This window comes from Schistocerca serialis, chromosome 6, assembly GCF_023864345.2.
Source record: "Schistocerca serialis cubense isolate TAMUIC-IGC-003099 chromosome 6, iqSchSeri2.2, whole genome shotgun sequence".
Taxonomy (NCBI): domain Eukaryota; kingdom Metazoa; phylum Arthropoda; class Insecta; order Orthoptera; family Acrididae; genus Schistocerca; species Schistocerca serialis.
Genome location: NC_064643.1, coordinates 437,249,746 through 437,273,042, shown reverse-complemented (window position 1 = coordinate 437,273,042; position 23,297 = coordinate 437,249,746). Strand labels below are relative to the sequence as shown.

Genomic DNA, 23,297 nt, shown 5'->3' with positions numbered 1-23,297 from the left:
ACAGAGTAGTTGGCTTACAATCGACACACGTGCAGCAGCTAATTCGCTTTAACAAACTCTTCTTGCTGAGAGCAATAAGATCTGTGATAGTAGCTTTGCAAGAACGAGTGGGTAATTTATTGTGCAAAGTTACAGAAGAGCAGATCCGTCCACTGCAGTGGCGAACTATCTCATGGTTTAAGCGCTCCTACGTACACAGCTACGTGTATTGGGAGTATTTTTGACGACGGCCTCTGTGCACTGTACTGATGCCTCCCCGCCCGCCGCCGCTTTGCTGTCTCTGGAGCCGTGCTGCGGCTGCTGCGCTGGCCGTCCCAGTTACGGCCGGCCGGCTCCCGCCGCCGTGTCGCGTGCCGCCGCCCACGCGGCCGCCGTCGATGACAGGACGGGACGCGGCGCGAATACCCGATGAGGCACGCCGGCGGGATAACAGGCTGCGTTCCTCTTCAATAAGTCAGCGCTTCCTTTTTCTGCATAATTAATTCCGTTGTCGGTTTATCGTGGTGACACCGGTTTTCAAAACAGAGCAAGGTGTTTGCCATAAATTTCTACCGTGAATACTTTGCCTCCAGTGGCTTTCATCCGTTCTAACTCCACACGATATAATGTCTGCTGTTTTCGTCGAATGAAAAATGATTCCTTGACCCACGTTCTGATTTCCTTTCCTCCTTGCCGACCTTCGTAATCGGCTCATTAAGTGTACATCCGACAACTGAAGAAGAAGAAGTAGAGTAAAATCTGGGAAACTTGGATCATAACCACAGACAGAAGAAAACCGTTCCATACACTTTTCCCATTTCCGGCAGCAGTTTACTAAAATAGACTGCCGGTACTCACGGTGTGTTAGTTTCATTGCTTTTCTTTTTCTTTTACTTCCGTTAGCGATACGTATCTAATAATGGGGTACCTCACTGTATATCCGTGCCTGCAGTCCTATGGAAGGACTAAATAAGCAAACAGAAAACGCTATTCCGGCGAACCCCTGTATTACAGCAAATCTGAATAGCACTGGGAGCTGTTCTGAGACAGTCAACTAATTGACACAAGCAGGGAATGTTGAAAAAAAAAAAAACCACTGCTGCTGCTGTAAATTCTTTATTAAAGGCACGACCGGTTTCGTAATTTTAAATTACGAGGGCTATTCGTAAGGTAATGAACGATAGGTCGCGAAATGGAAACCACAGTGAAAATCAAAACTGTTTTATTTGCGGCAGTTAGCTACAACTTTCAGCTACTTATCTCCATAGTCACCGATCCGGCTTAGACGTTTGTCGTATCATTGTACCAACTTTCCAATACCCTCGTTATAGAAGGCAGCCGCCAGTGCTTTCCGCCAGTTCTCAACGCTGGCCTACACCTCGTTGTCTGTGCCAAAATGTTGTCTTCATAGCCAGCGGTCCATGTGAGCAGAGATGAAACTCAGAGGGAGACAATAACGAGCTCTATTGTGGGTAATCAAACATTTCCAATTGAAAACGATGCATTGCTCCTGAAGAATGCGGCTGAAAATTGTCTTGATGAAGAAAACGCACGACACTTATGTAATGTTGGCTGCATAGCTCCAGGCGAAATTTCTCACGAGGTCCACGTACTTGGCGGGAGACACTATTGTTCTAAGTATCTTTATGTGCTCCCTGTGCACTCAGAACCAAAAAGAACGAAGTAACGAGATCGACGGGCATAGTAGACACACTGCCCAACACACCTGTGCAAAATTCATTTTCACTCTGGTTTCCATTTCGCGACCGATCGTTCCTTACTTTCCGAATTACCCTCGTACATCATCAGGTGCAAGAGACCGTAAACACTTTTTTCGCAGACCGTATGACACTGACAAAAAGTGTCTGGAAGAGCGAGTACTTACATTAAGTGGTTAGGCCATGTTTACAGTCCGATCCCAACCCTTCCTTTAAAATACGGGAAATTTTGGAAAGAGTGAGATCATGGATTAAAATACGCGGGATGAAACTGGAACCTATGAACAAATCGGATGAAGGATAAGATTATAAAACGCTCATCAAAGAGGAAAGCGGGGGGGGGGGGGGGGGGGAGGAGGAGAGGGGAGGAACAAAGTACAGAGTAAACAGTGCCTCACATAAAGCCGCGCCGGGGCGGAACGCTGCCACTGCCATACATGGACGGATTGGATTTCAAAACATAGCTGCCCTCAGATTACCACGTGATGATGTAATTTAAAATTCCGAAACGAGTCGGGCCTTTAATAAAGGATTTACAACAGGTGTAGCGGTTTTTATTCAACATGCAAAAGGTTGGCTGTGGTTGCCCATCCAGTAAACTGTTATGTTCAAGACAAGCAGGGAAGCCGAACACACAAGTCACAAACAAATCCCTAAGCGACCATACACAAAGAGAAGCCTTTTTGTAGTCAAACTGAGCCTAGTATGACGACTCGGTACGTTACAGGTAGGCTGACGCTGCAGCAGAACCAGGTGACTCCATCAGAGACCAGTTACAATGGTAATACCTCTCTACCAACGCTCAAGCATCAACTATCGCTACTGGCACAAATCCGCCAGTAGCCCTACTACCCGCCCACATTACCGCAGAAGTTTTTCCCCAGCGGCGCTATCCGTGTCACTTTTCTCCCTCTTTGGCCTTAAAACCACTACCCTTCAATCGCTTTCTGTCAACTATCCCCTCGATGGGACCGTATTATTGGGCGATCGCACCCACACGTACGGACAGGACAATACCACAGGCCCGCATCCTGTGACTCCTAGATTCGAATACTAACCCTTTTGCTGAGTTGGTAATAGAAGAACATTTTGTGATGGTCGCTATACTAGTGCGAGTGAGGAAGGGCTCCAGTGCTATAGATCCGGCAACAGTCTATGACGCCGAACACTCTCTTACTCAAGCACACACACACACATAGACTGCATCAGATATATGTGTGTGTGGGAAGAGATATACTCGACAATCCAATTCCTTCTTCACGTTCAGGGCACCTATTATAAGATATGTTTCGCTAAAGGAAGTAAAAGAAAACGAAAAGCAATGAAACCAACATACCGCGAGTACCGGTGGTCTGTTTGAGTAAACTGCTGCCGGAAATGGGAACAACTTGTGCACATCAGGGACAGGCATCGACTTTTGCGGATTGTTAACAGCATATAAACTGATGCGAGGAAACATTATGATCGTGTGGCTACGAAGCCTTTCGCGACGGAGTCCTTGGATAAAAAGTTCTCGGTAAAAGTGATGCATCACATCTCCATAAAATCCCAAGCTTTCGGTGATTATCTCCATCATCGTCATTAGAGGCATCGTCTGATTGTAGCGAAACTGACGCCTCAGAGGCGCAGGTGATTGGCTGCATTACGTCGTGATGACATCAAGGAAATAGCGCTTACTCAGATGACACCCTCTATGTCCATGGATTATGTTGGCATACTCTATCCAGCGTCGCTTGCCACGCCATCACTCGTATTGGGTAGAAAACTACGAGAAGTTCTCCTGTGACGTCTTTATTAAGTGCACGATTACATATATTTCAAAGTACATGATTGTTGTATCCATTGAAGATTTTATCACAGCGGCTAATCTCCACTGCTTATTTAACCGCAGAGTCCAATAGCTCGAAGCGTGGAACAGAATTCTTGTATGCTCAGACATACAAACTGTCCCTAGTCACCGATATTTTTTAGAATTCTTGCACTTTAAGTGACGCTGTCCAGCGCGGCTATCGGCAACAGTCCGTGCAGACTGAATCACGTATCATCTCCTTCACTCACAAGGAATATTATAAATCCCTGGCACTCGGCCGGAACTGACTTTAAGGGGTCGCGACATTTCCTCATTTTTCCTAAGAGGACGAAACACCAGTCTGATTCCTTGCCCGTTTAGGATTACGCATACCTTGCTGGTTATTGCATAGCAGAATAGAACTTCCCTTGTGTTGGTCCTCGTGGCTTTGCTGAACGATATCACGTTTTGGTTTTCTCGAGCGGAATGACTTAATGTCATGCATTGAATACTGGTTCCTTCTGAACAATTTCGTCCGAAGATTCGTCTCCGAGCCGAGATGGCCATTGTCCGAAATAGTCCTGGCTCTCTGCATTACGTTGTTCTGCATTGATCTCTTCTGTGCTGGATAATGAAAGCTGCACCCATTGAGATTACGTCTGTGTGAGTCGGTTCTCGGTACACAGAATGGCCAAGTCGACCATCTGCTCTTCGTTCAAGCAACGCATCTGAGAGTTACATCTTTTCATCCTTCTCAACCGTAAATCTTATGTTTGGATGCGTACTGTCCATGTGGTTAGTGAACTGCTGCAGCGCCTTTCTGTCATACAGCTAGATTGTATCGCCGTTGTATATGAAGAGCCTGGATGGATGGAGGAAGTGGCATTCGATGCTTCCTCAAACTCCTCCATCAAAAATTTAGCTGATGATAGTCGTGACCCCATGGCTTTTCCTGCAGTCGTTTCATAATACGTAGCCATCAGGGTGCATCCGAATAATTTTATGATTTCAACACAGAAATGAGTGGCCAATGGAGTTAACGTTTCTTATACGGGTCGATGACATCGAGGCTAAGCGTGATTTTATTGGGGCTGTCCTCATCTCCGTGATCAGACACTCAAACCTTTGACGGTTTTTAATATGTAACCTGTAGTGGCCAACTATAGGCGCCAATAATTTAGATAAATACTTTGCCCAGTGTATGTAGGAAAGCTGATAACACATCGCTCTTAGTGGTATGCCATCCTTTCTTGTTTTAGGAAGATCATATATGCTGAGTGAGCCAGGTGTTCTTGGCCTCAAATTATACAAAAGTTCGTTATAAAGACCAGAGATCTTTAACAGTTTTCCTGTCTTCCGATGTCCAACCTCGTTTAAGAACCTGGTGACTAAAATCCTCCAATAATAGACGCACTTTGTTTCGATAATTATTTGTTTTGAGGATAACCATAGCACTCCCCCTGTCACCCTCTAAAACAACCAATTCTTCATCTTTCTCCAACAGTATAAGTCCTTTCACCATGCAGCTCAGAAGTGGACTATGTTGAACACCGCGAGTCATAAAACCAGGACCATTTAGCACAAGGAACACCTCGGCTCCAAGAAGAAACGTAAGATGATGGTATTCAAAAGGAACGAGTCTTCAGTGTGATACATTAGGCCAACGCTGTCGAGAAAACCAAGACGCGATATCGTCCAACAAAGTCAGGAGGACCAGCACACAGCGCAGTTCCGTTACTCGGTGCAACAACCGGTAAGATAAGTGTAATCCCAAATAAGCAAGGAATCAGAACGGTATTTTGCCCTCCAAGGAAAATTAAGGACTTGTCAGGACCTGCTAAAGACAGTTTCGGCCGAGTGCCAGGGATTTGTAACGCGCCTTGTGAGTGTAGCAGCAGTTACGTGGGTCAGTCTACAGGGACTGTTGCCGATAACCGTACTGGACATAAGCGTCACTTACAGTACAGGAGTTTTGAAAAATATGCGGTGGCTAAGCACAGTTTGTATGTCTCACAATATAAGTATTCTGGCCCATGCTTCGACTTCTGCTGGGACTCTATAATTAGAGAAGTAGTTGAAATTAGACTCTGTGATAAGAACTTCAGAAGAGACATCTGGTATTCACTTAGAAATACATGAAAGCGTGCACTTAATAACGAGCACAGAGGAGAACTTCTCGTAGTTTACTACCCAATGCCAGTGATGGCGCTGCAAGCGACGCTGGATAGTGTGTGGAAAATTTGTCTATGGACTTAGAGGGTGTCACCCCAGTACGCGCCATTTCCGTGATGTCATAATGATGCAATTTTACTAATCGGATGTCGTCCTTTGAGCATAAAGTGGAGGCCTAGCCAGTTTTGTGACAGTCAGACAGAGCCCCTGATGACGATGGTGGAGCGAATCATCGAAAGTTTGGGATTCTATCTGCCTGTAGCGCGGAAAGTTTACCACGAATTACATTACCTGATTAACAGCGCATTGGTCCATGTTAGGAAGGCAAAACAGCACCGATTCTTCGCAACATGGATTGGAGAAGTCCTTAGTAGGTTTTCGGAAGTATGTGGCATCAGATTTCTCTGCACTGGTCCCACAGTTCCCGCAAATTACGGACCGATGTTTATGGATGCTGAGCTGGCGCCCTATAACGTCCCAGTGTGTTCCATCGGGTTGAGCTCAAGCGAATTTGGAGGCCAAGATATCAACGTGACTTCACTACGATGCTCCTAAAATAACTGTTGCACGATTCTGGTCTTTTGAGACGGGTAGTTATCCTTTTGGAGGATGCTATCGTAATCGGGGAAGACATCAAGCATTAAACGACTCATGAGATAAATAATGTTCATGTGATCCACAGCTATCATGGTGCCTTCGATTACTAACATAGAGCCCATGGGAACTCAGTTGAATGTCGTGGGATAATAGAGCTCTAACCTGGCTGTGTCCATGGTGGAGTACGTATTTCTAGTAGCTAATCGTCTAGATGACGTATTTATCCGACCAGACGTCACGTTTCTTTTAGTTCACGGTTCACATGTGTCCGTTATAATCGAAACTGACGATGTTGTTGGGTCAACGTGGGAACACATACAGGAGACCCATGTCGAACAATTTGCAGTGAACAGCATTGCGCTATACCACAAATCGTTGCCTGTCCTACTTTACTGAGCGATCAATCTCCGGTCTCCACATGTTGTAATGAGGCGGAACGTCCAACACATCATGCACTCATGAATTCACTGTGCTTTCGATGGATGCGCACGACAGTAACACGCGAGCAGCTAATGAGCTTCGCTGTTTGCGAGATGCTCTTTCCCAAGGACCGTGCTATAACAATCAGCCCTTTGTCGAAGTCGCTTGTATCACCTTTTTCGGCCTATGTCGTCATTAGAATGATTCCGCATTCGTTTATGCTCCCCTTATAAAGGGTGCTCTAAAATTTCCCTTACAAACTTATTTGTAGAGGGGACTGAGTAGATAATACACTCCTGGAAATTGAAATAAGAACACCGTGAATTCATTGTCCCAGGAAGGGGAAACTTTATTGACACATTCCTGGAGTCAGATACATCACATGATCACACTGACAGAACCACAGGCACATAGACACAGGCAACAGAGCATGCACAATGTCGGCACTAGTACAGTGTATATCCACCTTTCGCAGCAATGCAGGCTGCTATTCTCCATGGAGACGATCGTAGAGATGCTGGATGTAGTCCTGTGGAACGGCTTGCCATGCCATTTCCACCTGGCGCCTCAGTTGGACCAGCGTTCGTGCTGGACGTGCAGACCGCGTGAGACGACGCTTCATCCAGTCCCAAACATGCTCAATGGGGGACAGATCCGGAGATCTTGCTGGCCAGGGTAGTTGACTTACACCTTCTAGAGCACGTTGGGTGGCACGGGATACATGCGGACGTGCATTGTCCTGTTGGAACAGCAAGTTCCCTTGCCGGTCTAGGAATGGTAGAACGATGGGTTCGATGACGGTTTGGATGTACCGTGCACTATTCAGTGTCCCCTCGACGATCACCAGTGGTGTACGGCCAGTGTAGGAGATCGCTCCCCACACCATGATGCCGGGTGTCGGCCCTGTGTGCCTCGGTCGTATGCAGTCCTGATTGTGGCGCTCACCTGCACGGCGCCAAACACGCATACGACCATCATTGGCACCAAGGCAGAAGCGACTCTCATCGCTGAAGACGACACGTCTCCATTCGTCCCTCCATTCACGCCTGTCGCGACACCACTGGAGGCGGGCTGCACGATGTTGGGGCGTGAGCGGAAGACGGCCTAACGGTGTGCGGGACCGTAGCCCAGCTTCATGGAGACGGTTGCGAATGGTCCTCGCCGATACCCCAGGAGCAACAGTGTCCCTAATTTGCTGGGAAGTGGCGGTGCGGTCCCCTACGGCACTGCGTAGGATCCTACGGTCTTGGCGTGCATCCGTGCGTCGCTGCGGTCCGGTCCCAGGTCGACGGGCACGTGTACCTTCCGCCGACCACTGGCGACAACATCGATGTACTGTGGAGACCTCACGCCCCACGTGTTGAGCAATTCGGCGGTACGTCCACCCGGCCTCCCGCATGCCCACTATACGCCCTCGCTCAAAGTCCGTCAACTGCACATACGGTTCACGTCCACGCTGTCGCGGCATGCTACCAGTGTTAAAGACTGCAATGGAGCTCCGTATGCCACGGCAAACTGGCTGACACTGACGGCGGCGGTGCACAAATGCTGCGCAGCTAGCGCCATTCGACGGCCAACACCGCGGTTCCTGGTGTGTCCGCTGTGCCGTGCGTGTGATCATTGCTTGTACAGCCCTCTCGCAGTGTCCGGAGCAAGTATGGTGGGTCTGACACACCGGTGTCAATGTGTTCTTTTTTCCATTTCCAGGAGTGTATTTTGACCTGGTTCAAATGGCTCTGAGCACTATGGGACTCAACTTCTGAGGTCATTAGTCCCCTAGAACTTAGAACTAGTTAAACCTAACTAACCTAAGGACATCACAAACATCCATGCCCGAGGCAGGATTCGAAACTGCGACCGTAGCGGTCTTGCGGTTCCAGACTGCAGCGCCTTTAACCGCACGGCCACTTCGGCCGGCTATTTTGACCTGGAATCTGTGTCTAGGAACGTACCGTTTCCGTGCTACAGCGTTCTGAAAACAAGTTTGCTAGGTTGGTATGCAACAGGGTGGTCATGGTGGGAGGTGCTTAAATCAGTTCGGTTGATCTCATTTTAAGTATGTCCTACCTGCCTGACCTGGCTCGAGCCTCATTCATGTGTCCTGAGTATTAGAGCAACATGACTGAGAACACGTTTACAGAATTAAACGACAGTATCCTTCCTTATGGTGAAGCTCACGGTAACGGAAGAGCTTCTCGTAGCCTCCGTCAGGATCGTAATCCACGACGTCCGACTCCATCGCGTATCCTTTTCGCCGCAGTTAACGCAGCGGCCTCGAGAAAGGGGTAACTCCACCGTCAGCACGTTTGGCTATGGTGCTCCGAAGATACCCCGAACACCCGAAGTGTAAGAGGCCGTAGTGCATCACGTTAAAGAGAACATCATTCGTAAGTACAATGTGTGCTTCGAAGTTGGTGGTTCCGCTACAAGTGTAGCGGATCAGAATGCTAACCCTCCTCTGAAAAGGTGTTTGTGAAAACTGATTACGTTTCCTTTTTATTTGTCTGGTTATTAACGAGACCTCACATCTCCGAACCTCTTTCTTTGGGTGAAGATATTTGCTATCGTGATAAACCGACAACGCCTGAAAACATGCACCAGCGCATTGTCAATGCATGTGCGACAATTACTCAAGGCGATCTACTCGCTATCGAGAGGAATTTCGTTAGGCGTATTGACAAATGCTTTGAAGTTGAAGGACATCATTTTGAGCATTTATTACATTAATGAGGTTATTACGATTGCTCACGCCGCAACAGCATGCGTTCCCATAATTTATGATAATGTCACAAAAGTAAATGTATCACATTGGAACAACATAAATAAAGTCCAAACTAACTACTTTTGTGTTTTAATTTAAAAAAAAACTACATCGTCACCAACTGTTCATCTAAATGGGTGAGGCATATTGTAAGTGTTGGAATATTACAGCACCATCCATCACAAAGCGAAACAAATGTTCCAGATCAAGCATTCCTATTCATTTACTTACTATACGAATATGTAATAAAAAATGGGAGCACCTATTCCAAAAATGCAGTTACTACCACTTTTACCTAAGGCAGAGCCATCTCATGGGCCATCCATAGCGCCATCTGTTTTCCCCCGTCACGACCGACCGCACATCGGGAAAACTGTTATACACAGAGAAATCCCGACAACTAAGAGGCTGAAGTATGTACATATTAAGGTACGAATTATCATAATAACTGCACTTATACCCTTAACACCCTTATATATACATGGGTGGTTTCGTAAAATCTGATTGACCCTATCTGAGATCAGAACTAGAGCAGAAAACTGTTTCGTGTGAGAAATCGCGTGGGCAGCCAGAAGCCACGGAGAAGTGATTACCTGGCAGGATTTCGTAAACGCCGCTACGTGTGACGTCGTGAGGTACAAAATAACCTGTACTTTTGCTGCCACCGCGTAATGGGAGCCGTGTCGCAAGGCCGCCGCCTTGATTTCATACCCGGCGGCCAGCAGGTGTCGTCGCTCCCACGACTCGGTTACCTCACGCCCAATCATGTGTCACCCTGGCCGCTGGGCTGGACAGCCGAACTCACTTCCGCTCTCACGGCCTGCGTGCCGACTCTCGCTAACGATAAGTAAACCCCGGAAATATCGGCTTTGCCGACGGAGGAGTTTTCAATTCAAAGCTAACGAGATGCCGGCGAGAGATCGTTGTCGAGCCACGACACGGGAAGCCGAGGCGAGCGCGGTATTGTCGGCGGCGTCGCTTTGCGGAAAGCAGAGCTATCGCCGGCGCAGATCGGCGCTTCCGTCTGCAGACAATGCCCGAGGATCGCGACCTCCGCCACCGCTGATAGTTCTGCCACACACGGGTGAATGGACGCCAGCCAGGCGCTGTTTCGTAAACATTGCTCTCACTGTTGTCAAAGTTTACAGACCACCTCAAATCTATAGATTTTCTAAAAAATCCATATCAATAGCATAAAGTGTTTTATCTGTCTGCTGCACGTGTCTGCTGCTGTCAGATGTCTCGATCATCTGTCTTCCACGCTCCTGATAAACAATGGCTTTCCTTTTCAATCTCCTACTGAGTATACCATCTCAGTGATAAAACAAAGCATTAGGCTTTTACCAGGAATATTGACCCTTAGACAATGTGTCTAAAAGTGTATTTTAAATAAGACAGTATGCCATCTTAGGCACTGTATAACATTAAAACACTTGATAATGACACTTTAAAGCCGAAATCATGATCGTGTAAATGTAACACTGCAAATAAAAAACAGTCTAATGGCGGTACTGACTTTAAAGAAATATATTATGACTGTGGCCCACATTATGAAAAAATTATTAAATACAAGAATGCTGATGCAACTACTTTAGAAAATCAGACAGTAACATTAGTGGACGAGTTTTGCTGTTTCGGGAGAAAAATAATTGGCGTTAGAATGTGATAGAAAGGATAAGAAACGAAAATGTCGATAAGCCAGAAAACCATTTTTGAAAAAGGGAAGGTATTTTCAGTGTTAGGCAGTCTTTTCTGAAAGTGTTTATCTGGTACGTTGCTTCGTACGGAAACGAAATGTGGACGATACACAGTTGAGATAAGGAGAATATAAACACTTTTGAAATGTGGTGCTGTAGAAGAGAGCTGAAGAGTAGATGGGTCGGATAATTAATGAAGTACTGAATAGAATTGAGAAGAAAAGAAATTTATTGCACAACTCGACTAAAAGAGGAGTTCGTTGATAGGACACACACTATAGCGTCAGGGAAACGTCAGTTTGTATATGTGAGGGGGGGGGGGGGGTGGAGAGGGGGGGAAGTTTTAGAGGGACACCAAGAATCGACTACAGAAAGCAGGTTCAATTGGACGTAGGGTGCGGTAGCTATACAGAGATGAAAGCGCTCGTACAGGCTAGAGTGGTGTGTATTGGATCTCATCTCTTCCCACAAATTTTGTCCATCTGTTCCTCTACTGCCGATTTTGTTACTCCTGGATTCCTTCGTTAATGTCCTCCAACATGACATTCCCCTCAGAAGGATTATCCACACATTTCTGTTCTCGCATTTTCGATTTAGCATCCAGATATGTATTTCGCTGTCCCGCTGTCCGTCATAAAGCAAATAGCAGGAAGCTACACTCGCTTCCAGTATCACCTTTTTTTGAAACTTCTTGGAAATTCCTCTCTCGTTTTTAGAGCGGAATTTTGGGGTCTGATTATCATTTTTGTGACATTCTTTCTGTACCTCAACAGACTCGCGACGAGTGACACTATTGTTCTCCTTCTCTTCCGTTATTTCAGTTTATAAGAATTCCGACCAACGATGAATAATTAATAATTTTTGTATAAAATTTCCTTCTTTGCTAAATTAAACGGCCTTACGACTTTTCGGCGTGGCTCAGTGACTGAGTCGATAAGTGTGAGACTATAAATCATATGGGTTGGGGTCCAGTTGTAAGTCCCAAGATTTTTTTTTTGGTCACTTATCGCTTCCTCCATCTCTTGCAGTGAGTTACGTGTGTGATAAATGCAAAGATGCCCAGTTATTTGGAGTCCACATTAAAATGTAGGTCACCTTTAACGGGGGGAGGGGGGGGGGGGAGGGGGGGGAGCCATTAAATACTTCAAATGTCGGAATAAGGCAAGTGAATTCCCCTATTGAGAGGAGAATGTCTAGTAAATCACAGATGGCTGCAAATCAACTGTATCTCAGCCTAGCAACGGCCTGACTTAAGGTAAATTTACGCGAACGTTCCACTACTAAATACTTGGCAGGGATGGTCGCTTAAATTTGTCGTTAGAAAGTCATTCTAGTGTTCAGTCGACAAAGAGGAATATCACTGCATATTCTCATCAATACCATTTTCAAAATACCCAGAAAACTTCCTCTTCATTGTCCTCGGTTTTATAGTTGTACCACGTTTAACCTCAATGCAACTTTTCACCCCAAAATTAGAAATGTTGATATTATTTAAGTTTTTTAAAAAACCATGAACTAGTGCTTCAAACTAGAAACAAATTTTAGCTGAAGAAATCCTTTAGAACTTACGCTTGAGCTTCATAGGCGTATTATCGATTTACTGTATTCTGCGTCCCACGTAACAGAATTATTTCCTACGTTACTTTTGCCGATCTGTGCCAGATGGAAATAAAAAATTTCTGTCACAGTTTGAGAGTAATGTATTCCTTCTTTTTCACTATTGGATCACCTCAGTGACATACTGAAAGTTTTAAATTATTCTCAGACTGACAAGGTGAACTATCGCATTACGACCAGCTCATTGTTGAGAGTTAAAGAAAGTAATGAAGTGCTTACATTCTGGCAGATAAAAATCATTGTTGACAATCTATGAGTGACACTGTGGACTGCTGGAGAGTGCTTTACTTATTACGAAGTGAATAAGAACGCAGGGATGGCGGAGAAGAGAATTGAAAATGGCTCTGAGCACTATGGGACTTAACAGCTATGGTCATCAGTCCCCTACAACTTAGAACTACTTAAACCGAACTAACCTAAGGACATCACACAACACCCAGTCATCACGAGGCAGAGAAAATCCCTGACCCCGCCGGGAATCGAACTCGGGAACCCGGGCGCGGGATGCGAGAACGCTACCGCACGACCACGAGCTGCGGACTGAAGAGAATATATGTGCCGTAATGTTATAGGCAAGCAACTTTAAGAGGTTGTAGTATGGGCCAAAATAAGGCCGGCCGCAGTGGCAGAGCCGTTCTAGACGCTTCAGTCTGGCACCGCGCGACCTCTACGGTCGCAGGTTCGAATCCTGCCTCAGGCATGGATGTGTGTGATGTCCTTAGGTTAGTTAGGTTTAAGGAGTTCTAAGTTCTAGGGGACTGATGACCTCAGATGTTGAATCCCATAGTGCTCACAGCCATTTTTTGAATTTGCCAAAACAAGAACAAAATATCTGTTAAACGTAGGCGCTAAAATGCAGACATTAAGAGTTCTGGGCACTTGTTCATGGCCGCTACAGTGAAACACAATACTTCTACTGAACAAGTGCTCATAGTTCCTCTGGTACGCATTTTAAAACCTACGTTTCCTTGACACTTTTTTCTTGTATTAGTCGATGCTACCTCCTCCAAAAATTTGAAAACCAAATAGCTTGCAAGAGGTGTGTTTCATAGTATCGAATATGATAAGTGCTCAGCTGTTATCGTGTGTATTTTAGAGCCCATATTTATTAGAGATTTTTTTTCTTACTTTGGTCCATATTACCCGCTCTGAAAGTTGCATGCTCTAAAATTTTAGAAACAACCGTCGCGGTAGCTGTTTTCCATTGTCGGAAGTATCAGAGCGATTTTCGCATACAACTTTCGACTCGTCCGTTTCTGGACCAGAATCCCTCACCTCAAGTTGATACATTTACCCTTCACCTTCATCTCTGGCAGTCTGTAACATCACCACAGAATCACGCTGTATTTTATTTCGGTGTAATGTACGTAGGTGCACCAACAAAAACGTGTTAAAAATTATCGCTACTTGCAGGTACGAGCATAAGGGGCGACCACAAAATTCCCCTTCGAAGGCCTTACATTCCAGGCGGAATCGCCATGAACACTGAAGAAATCATCCTAGAGATGCACCAAGTGGAAGATACCAGTTTGGTAAAACACTGTGCCCCACAGGGTGACGATGTCCGTAACCGCCTGCTGCACATCCTTGTCTGACAGGAATCGTCCACCCTTAAGGGCCTTTTTTAAGGGACCAAAGGAGTGATAATCGCATGGGAAGCGTGTATAAGGCAGGTGCCCGAGCGCCTTCCGCTTGTTACTGTCTGTAATGGATGAGGCCAACCTCCCAGATCGATCGGCGTCTGGTGTCGAATCGCGACCAACACAGAACTTGTCGCACCGTCCCACAACGATGGTTTTCGACAGTTATGTTGTCCCATACACAATCTTCATTATTCTATGGATGCCTGCTGCCGTTCCATCTTCAGCAGCCTAGAAAATAATAAGAGAACGTTGGTCCTGTTTCGACGCATTTAGTAATAATGGCGCGGTAATTCACCTTTCCGCATTTACCTCACACGCGTCGGAAAGACACGAACGTCACATTGTTCCCCTACCTATACGTCGGTACTTATATACCCCACAAGAGGAGACTTTTTGATCGGCTCTTGTACTTTAGCATTAACGGATATGGGTTTCTGCCAACGCTATTTACCTAGGGGCAGATTTAATTTCCATTTACTTTCCAGGCAGCACACGTGCGTTAACGCGCTTTCACTTATGATAACGCAACTCCTCTTTATGCTGTTGAGACGCCTATTGTTTAATGTAATGGTAATTAAACGTACTGTCGCAGCCATTGATATGAAGACAAACGGTGTTGCTCAAAACAAATCTGTTATGTAGCTGTATCTCACTTAGTCGGTAATTTATGGATCGAATGACGAATCTTTTAGCATAACAATCAACTGTACCTCTCCCAAGTAAGAGAAATCGGGTTAACTCTTGCATATTTCTTCATTGTTTGTTTCTTATCACGCCTGGTGCATGTGCAACACTTTTCCCACGCGAACTGAACGTTTTGACGTGTATCAATAGAATGTCCGCCATTATTTGGCACACTATATCGACGGCAGTGGACAACCGTTAAAGTCACTTCTTTGGTGTTTTTAATCAGTCCTGAAGTTTCAAATGGACGCGAGGCCCAGCACCGGTAGGGAGTATCATCTGGAGTGGCTTGCGTGCATTTGGAACCTCAGTACTGATTAAAAACACCAAAGAAGTGACATTAACAGCTGTCCACTGCAGTGGACAACTGCACCACAAGATTAAATTACCACGAGATAAATGAAAAAGTGCGAAGTTTTCTGTTGCTCTCTATACCTTAGTTATGGGATTCAACCGGAAAGTAAGTGTTTAATACGATTTAAAAAAACGCAGCAATGACATAAAAAGTAATAAAATATCAACATCGCTCCTCGAAGTGTATTTATGTTTCAGAACAAATAATACTTCCCTTGTCTGTTTTAAATTAATTTGCAGACCTTAATAAACATTATCCATTTTATGTAGATGGAGGTGCTCATCGCGCAAGATTCTATGTGTTGTTTGTGGAATGATATGAGGCGCGTACGGAAATCAAGTGCCGTTTCGTTCTAATGCAACCGCAGCACTAGCGTCGCAGTTTCGCACATTCACGCTCGTCGCTTTGGTTCACTGTCTTTCCTCTGACACCATTATAACTGTTTTGTGTTGTATAACTGATGTGGGGCCATCACATAACTATTATTCAAACAATATTGAGGATATTCAGCCCATTTGTCAATTGTGTGATTATTACCACTACATGTTTCGGGACAACATTATCCCAGAATGAGATTTTCACTCTGCAGCGGAGTGTGCACTGATATGAAACTTCCTGGCAGGTTAAAACTGTTTTAATCTGCCAGGAAGTTTCATATCAGCACACACTCCGCTGCAGAGTGAAAATCTCATTCTGGAAACATCCCCCAGGCTGTGGCTAAGCCATGTCTCCGCAGTATCCTTTCTTTCAGAAGTGCTAGTTCTGCAAGGTTCGCAGGAGAGCTCCTGTAAAGTTTGGAAGGTAGGAGACGAGATACTGGCAGAAGTAAAGTTGTGAGGACCGGGCGTGAGTCGTGCTTCGGTAGCACAGATGGTAGAGCACTTGCCCGCGAATGGCTAAGGTCCCGAGTTCGAGTCTCGGTCGGACACACAGTTTTAATCTGCCAGGAAGTTTCAACATTATCTCATTTTCAAGAATTTTGACCGTTCATGAAACTCAAGAATCAAAACAACAGTCGATAGAACGAATTCTCTCACAATCCCCCAAAAAACGAAGATTCAAAACAGCATTGTCAATAGAAAAAATCATATGCATTGTACTTTGGGACAAGCAGGGCATTCTGCTTGATGAGTCCCTTGCCAAAGGTGAAACCGCCAATGTAATACGATTCTGTGAAACACTGTGGAAACTTCAACGTGCAATTTAAAACAAAAGTCGTGGAATGTTCGGCAAGGTGCTGTTTTACTTCATGACAAGGCAAGTCTCCGTGTTTCTAATGTCACTCAAAACATTATTCAGCAATTCGGCTGGGAGCCGTTCGATGACACATGATACAGGCCTGATCTCGCACCTTCTGACTGCTATTGGTTCCTGAACTTAAGAGTGGTTTTGGAGGAAGGCATTTTGACAGCGATGACGACGCAAAAACTAATATTCAGCAGTGGCTATCTTCACAGGCGGCATCTTTATATGAACAGGACATAGAGAAGTTGGTTTCCCGCTGTGACAAATGTCTGAACAAAGGTGCCAATTATGAAGCAGAAAAATATTTAAGAAATCTTTTTCTTGAAAAAAAATGGTTTTTGTTGGAAAAAATGGTTTTATGAATGTTTTATTTTCTTTTTTTCCAAAACGGTACTTACTTTCCGAGCGTACTTCGAATTTGAGAACTATTTAGCTCTTATAGAACCAACCACTGGTTCTTGATCCACTCAAAAACATATGTTTCAAATCTGCTTAGTTTCGAGGATCACACTACACGATGTAATAAATGGAACGTTGTTCTACGAGCTGTTAATTAGCTAGCTTTCACAGATGAAGAGCTAAAAACGTATTTTTCATAAATCTGTTTAGCATCTGTTATAATATATGCTGACTTTAACACAATTAATTTGGCATACGATACCATCTTGATGCTTACGCTGTTAGTAGCCATTGTTTTTACAGTATGTGTTTGGAAGGACAATATTACGACAGACACGTTTTGTTCCTTGCTGAAATATGTTTCAAATCTTCGTATAATAACATACAAGTCTCGTCTTACTAATGGAGACCGTCATGTTACTGGCAAAATTATGGTCTCCGGTTATTAAAGTTAGGAAACATTTTTATAAGAATAATTAAAAACCAGGATAAAATTTCCTTTGTATTGTGACACTGCATCGTTTAAAGCAAACACGGACTATCAAGATCCATTGCTAATGCTCTTCTTAGTCCTCCTACTATGATGTGCCAAATGTTAACGTTAGTAGCTTCCTTTCTTTATTTTAGATATGTATGGGGAAGGAACACAATAAAAGTTAGTGGTGCTTGCAGATCGTCTGCCTGTTACTTCTAGTCTGAAATAACACTGTTAAAATTTCTAAAACAACACAAGCAGTCACATCAACGTAACGCTACAGAACGCTTTATTTAATAAGATATTACCTTATTTATGGTATATTATGCATGGTTTTTTCAGCAGCATCTGTACGTCATTTTACAAATTAGTTTGCTAAGAACAAATGATGGTATGACATGCATCGCTTACAAAATGTAGACTGTTTCATTCGGCTGGACAGTGAACTACCACTGGTTCGAAGTTTTCTTTGAACACTTTGAAGTTCTGCTACACCTGATTAGGCTTTGCCTCACTTTGATCTGACCGCCAGATCTGCAAGACGATTTTCGGAAAAATTGTGTTTGTTGCAAAAGAACTATAAATTTTGAAGATTGCTTGATAGTATAAACCTGGATCAAGGCAACAGACTGTGATGCCCAGGGAAATGTATTTGTTGTCGGTGCTCCCTGTAGTTACTTCATTCAGGCGACACGCGGATGTTTAACGCGTAGCAGTGGTGTTACACGGCGTGGCCTAAGCGGTAGGGGCGACAAAGAGAGGAACCTGCAGAACATCACAGCACTCTACTACAGAGATATGGAAACACCGCGAGAAACGCATGTGTGAACAGAAATGGAGATGCATGCCAAGCCTGCAAATGGAGCAGTTGCATCTGATCACGAACGGTACCTCATCAAAGATTTATACATTATACAGGGAAAACGGAGAAACATCATCCGCTAAATCAAAACGCAGACAAAAGTGTGTGTTGAGTGATCGTGACAGACGGACATTGAAGAGGATTATGATGAAAAATAAGCGGACGACAGCAGCCAAAGTCACTGCAGAAGTGAGTGTCGGACTCAAAAATCCTGTCAGTACCAAAACAACACAAGAGGAGCAGGAACTGCAGGGCGAGCTGAAATTCCAAAACCCTCGTCAGTTAGGCAGAAGCTCGTAACAAAAAAAAGTCGAGCCAAATCCATAAAACATGGAAGAATGCCATTAGGTCCAATGCGTCTTGTTTCGCATTGCTTCCAGCTTATGGCCGAGTTTAAGTCCCAAGTGTGGAACATGGAGGGGGTGATGATTTGGGCAGCCATATCGTGGTATGCCATGGACCGCTTGATCACTCTGCAAGGTCAGTTTGCTGCCAAGGATCATGTGACCATTCTGGTTGATGAGGTCCATCGCAATAGTGATGCTGTGTTTCAAGACGCAGAATCCCTATTCACACTTCTCGCGTCGTCCACGACTGGATTTGTGAGCACGATCATAAACTGTCGCTTTTTCCCCGGCCACCACAGTCACCAGATCTCAAGATCATTGAGCCTTTGTCGTCTGCTTTGGAGAGCAGAGCACGTGATCGCTATGCACCTCCATCATCGTTACCTGAACTTGTTACTATTTTGCAGGAAGAACTGTATAAAATTCCACAGAAAACCAAACAAGACTTGTATTTTTCTATTTCAACAGGAGCGGAAGCTGATCTGAGTGCCAACGGTTTTCCTGCATCGCTCTGGGTATGGTAAGGTATTGTGTTTGTGGTATTTCCATATTTTTGTTGACGCCCTGTACGTCAGTATTTAGAGACACTCTTTTGTGCGAGATGTATATAACTACTCTCCGTACTTGATCCCTAGGATTGTAATTGTGTCTCTCGAAAGGGTTGCCACCAATAGCCTTTTGCCAACCACTGCTGAATCAGGCGTGCTGCAGACTCCTGTGTACGATCGGGCTTAAGTATATACGTATGCACGTTTGTTCAGACGTTTGTCTAATATTTCCTATCCGCTTCCATTAGGTCGTTTCCTCCGTCTTTTCATATGTCTTGGAAACCACCAAGAAAGTTCTTCATCCATCTGAAAACTGTTCTGGCTACATGTGCCGCATCCAGCTCTACTTCATTTTTATTGTTGTTCGAAAAGGGACAGCTTGTATTGACAATAAAATTGCTGTGAAAGAGCTGGTAAAGAAATTAAGGCAATACAATTTGCCCACGTATGTGGCGTTTGTAGATCTAGAGAAGGCCTTTAATAAGGTAGCCAGACAGGAACTATGGAATATAGAGTCTAAACGTGGCTAACCTCAACACATAATAATTTGTGTAAAACGTTTATGATGGCACTTGCTTCAGACTCAGTTTATTTAATTACAGTGGGGGAAATGTAGCTATTAACCAGGGACTAAGACAAGAGTGCCGGCATATGCTAATGACGGAGTGATTATGCAAAGCATTAAAGATAATCCTCAAAGAGCTACATAAGATCTTAAAGAACGTAACTTTAAAATCTCTAACTCAGAATCAGTACCCATGACATTCCAGGGCAAACACCCAGTAAGACCAAAGATTGTTTTGGACGACATAATTTTAGAACCAGTCGGCCATTTTAATTATTTAGGCTGCCGTCTTCGGAACAAGATCACGCAGACACATCCGGTCTCCTGTATGCCAGCTGGCCACACACAGCTGTGACTTCTACAGTTTTGGAACGTGCGGACACTCTCGTTCGAGGTGATCGACGGACCACAATCAGACATATTGCTGATCAACTGGACGTCTCTGTTGGTAGTATTGACAAGCTCGTTCACCAGTTGGGGGTACTCAAAAGTATGTGCCCGCTGGGTTTATCGGTGCCTAACTGAAGACCATAAAGAGCATCGAAGAACCATCTGTCCGTAATTGCTTTCCTCGCGATGCAGTACGTGGATGATTGGGAGGTTACTGCTGCAGCTAGACGTTGGCTTCAACGTCGATCAGTAGAGTGGTACCATGTGGGCATATAGGCCCTCCCAGTAAGGTGGCGAAAGGCCGTCACATCCAACGGAGGTTATGTTGAAAATAGGGTTTTGTAGCAAATATAGTCGGCAATAATATGGTGTATTGAAATTCTGAGTGAAATCAACCTGTTTTCAGAAAAAAAGTGCTGCATTGCTTTTTGAATGCCCCTCGCTGCAAGATGATGTTGCCTGATGTTATAAGGACAGACCATACAGTTAGCCTGCAACTACTGAAAAGGCTGCTGTTCCTTTACGGGAACCACACGTTTGTCTGATATCTCCTCAGATACCCCTCCAATGTGGTTGCACTAGGGTACGGCTGTCTGTATCGGTGGGCGCTCAGGTCACTATCTCGGCAAGGTCCACCTTCCCTCATAATTAGATCTTCCGCTGTTATCTACTTCATTTCATTATTTTCCTGCCTCTACAAGTAATTCGTAACATCTGTCTTCCCATTACTCGTGGGGCAGCCCTTTGCTTTTGAATGATTTTACCACATAGTCCACATCTCACTGCCATAATCCAGTTTGGTAATACATACGGACTGTAGACTGTGTAAGACTAACAAGGAAACTTAGCTAATTTCTTCTATTTATTGTTGAAATTTATCTGCACTAGATATAAACAGTTCAATAACTTCAGCTGAACGAAGGTGTTGGTTGGAATCCTTATACTGCAGATTACGTGGTGTATTAATTAGGACCTGTGGCTGATTTCTGTTGGCAGTCATAGGCTGCACATCATCCAGAAAAAAAGTATAGTATGAGAGCGTGCTGGAAAGTAATGCCTCCGAATTCTGTATGTGAAAACTCTTAAAGATTTTTAAATAGGACTAATATTATTAACATTCTGCATCTGTGTTTTTCATGTCTACAAATTTATTTCTCAACACAGTCACCCTGGTGAAGCACACATTTTTCACAACGAGAGACCTGTTTCTCGGTAGCATCATTGTAGAATGGCTAAAATGGCTCTGAGCAATATGGGACATAACATCTGTGGTCATCAGTCTCCTAGAACTTAGAACTACTTAAACCTAACTAACCTAAGGACAGCACACACATCCATGCCCGAGGCAGGATTCGAACCTGTGACCGTAGCGGTCACGCTGTTCCAGACTGAAGCGCCTAGAACCGCACGGCCACACCGGCCGGCTCAGATTTGTTAATAGCTTTCTTAGCTTTTTTCGCTAACTTATTATTTTAAATATTTTCTAAACAGTTTTTCAGTTTCACTCTGAACATTAATGCATATTATACTATTGCAGACTTTTTTTCAAGATGTAGGTCTATAAAATTTCGTTGTAGGTGCCTCGTTACATTAAAAAAATAAAAATAAAAAAATAAAATAAAAAAAATAAAAAAAGATGTGGATTTTCTAAATATGACGGTTGATACACGTGCCGTCTTCGCTTATTGTCATTGAACGATGACCTCACACAGCTGTCTCGAAAAGATTCTCGATTGTCTACAGTTTCCAAGGGGAAGATCAAGTTCTGCCTGAACGACGCAGACTATTGACGAGATGCAGTGATATTGATACAGAAAAAGGTGTGTTCGGAGGTAGTATTCAGTGAGAGAGTTGTCAAGAAGGAGAGGCAAAGGCAATTAATGAAGTAGACTTACCTGGAACGTCCTCTCGTGGGGCGGCGGCCTCTGCGGCGGCACAGCGGCGGTGTCCGCGGCGGTGGTGGGGGCGGCGGGGGTGACGCCGGCGGGTGCGGCGGTGGGCGGCGGGGCGGTCCTAGCGCCGCCCTCGCTCTCGCGTTCACACTGGCTGCCCGGCGACCAGATGGTGAGCGCGCGCGGCTTGGTGCACAGGTTCAGCGGCGCCTCCTCCGGCTCGCCGCTCACCTCCGTCACCGCCAGCGTGACGTCACCTGGTCGCGGCACTCTGCCCAGGGCGCAGCCTGCCGCAGACAACAAAACACACCGCTGCTGCAGCACGCGCCGAGAGTATAAGCACACTTCCATCTCTACTAGCCGGTGAAGCTTGGATCTTCATTGGGATTGGTGTATTTCAATTTCGAATGGCAATGATTAGGGTCCTACCCCTATTCCTGTCCCATACACAAATGGCACGTGGCAAGACCTACACATAAGCTCTGTACTTGCAGCAGAATGAGAAAATGAATTAAGACACAAAGAAGTTACAGACAATAGCTGCGAGTGAGCATTGGTTTAAGTCCACTAAGCCAACCCGACACAGTGGTCATTACTCCTGCACATACACATATATAAACAAAATGAATGACAGCTAGACGAGGAATGGGGCAATGTTAGCGGTTCACCTACACTAGCAAAATAATATATATCACTGTAAAAGCAACAGTTGTGCATTTCAGTACCGAATTCCTCCGTACGTCTGTCATTAATCTACATACTAAGTTCGCCTTGCAACCACATAGTGGTCTTATCGTTTTCCAGAGATTGTTTTGGGTGTTATAAACAAATTGGTGGTACCAAGCTCGTGCTCCGGTTGATTGTTGCTGTGGAAACTCTTCTGGTATAATTTCTTTGGTTTTCTTATCGTGGCGAGACTGCGACTGTGCTGGGAAGCAATGTTGCCGTCTCTTTCCGGAACGTAAACAATCGTAAGTTCTGCAGTAAACTTCTCAGTGATGCACAACGCTTCTCTTGTAGCGTATGACACAGTAAGTCGTAGAGCACCTGTAAAACAACTCTCCCGCTTGCTGACGACCCTGTAACGAATCGTGCCGCTCTTTGTTGGATCTTCTCTATTTTTTTAAATTCAGTTTGCTGGG

The 23,297-nt window shown here is 44.8% G+C and overlaps 1 protein-coding gene across 1 annotated transcript in view; it reads right to left on the bottom strand.

Moving 5' to 3' along the window:
• Positions 1–22,506, bottom strand: part of LOC126484907 (zinc finger protein sens-like) — a 98,879-nt gene extending 76,373 nt beyond the window's left edge. The window contains exon 1 of the mRNA XM_050108506.1: positions 22,159–22,506. Coding sequence (XP_049964463.1) covers positions 22,159–22,506 — 348 coding nt within the window. The remainder of the gene's footprint in view (positions 1–22,158) is intronic.
• Positions 22,507–23,297: the final 791 nt, after the last annotated feature.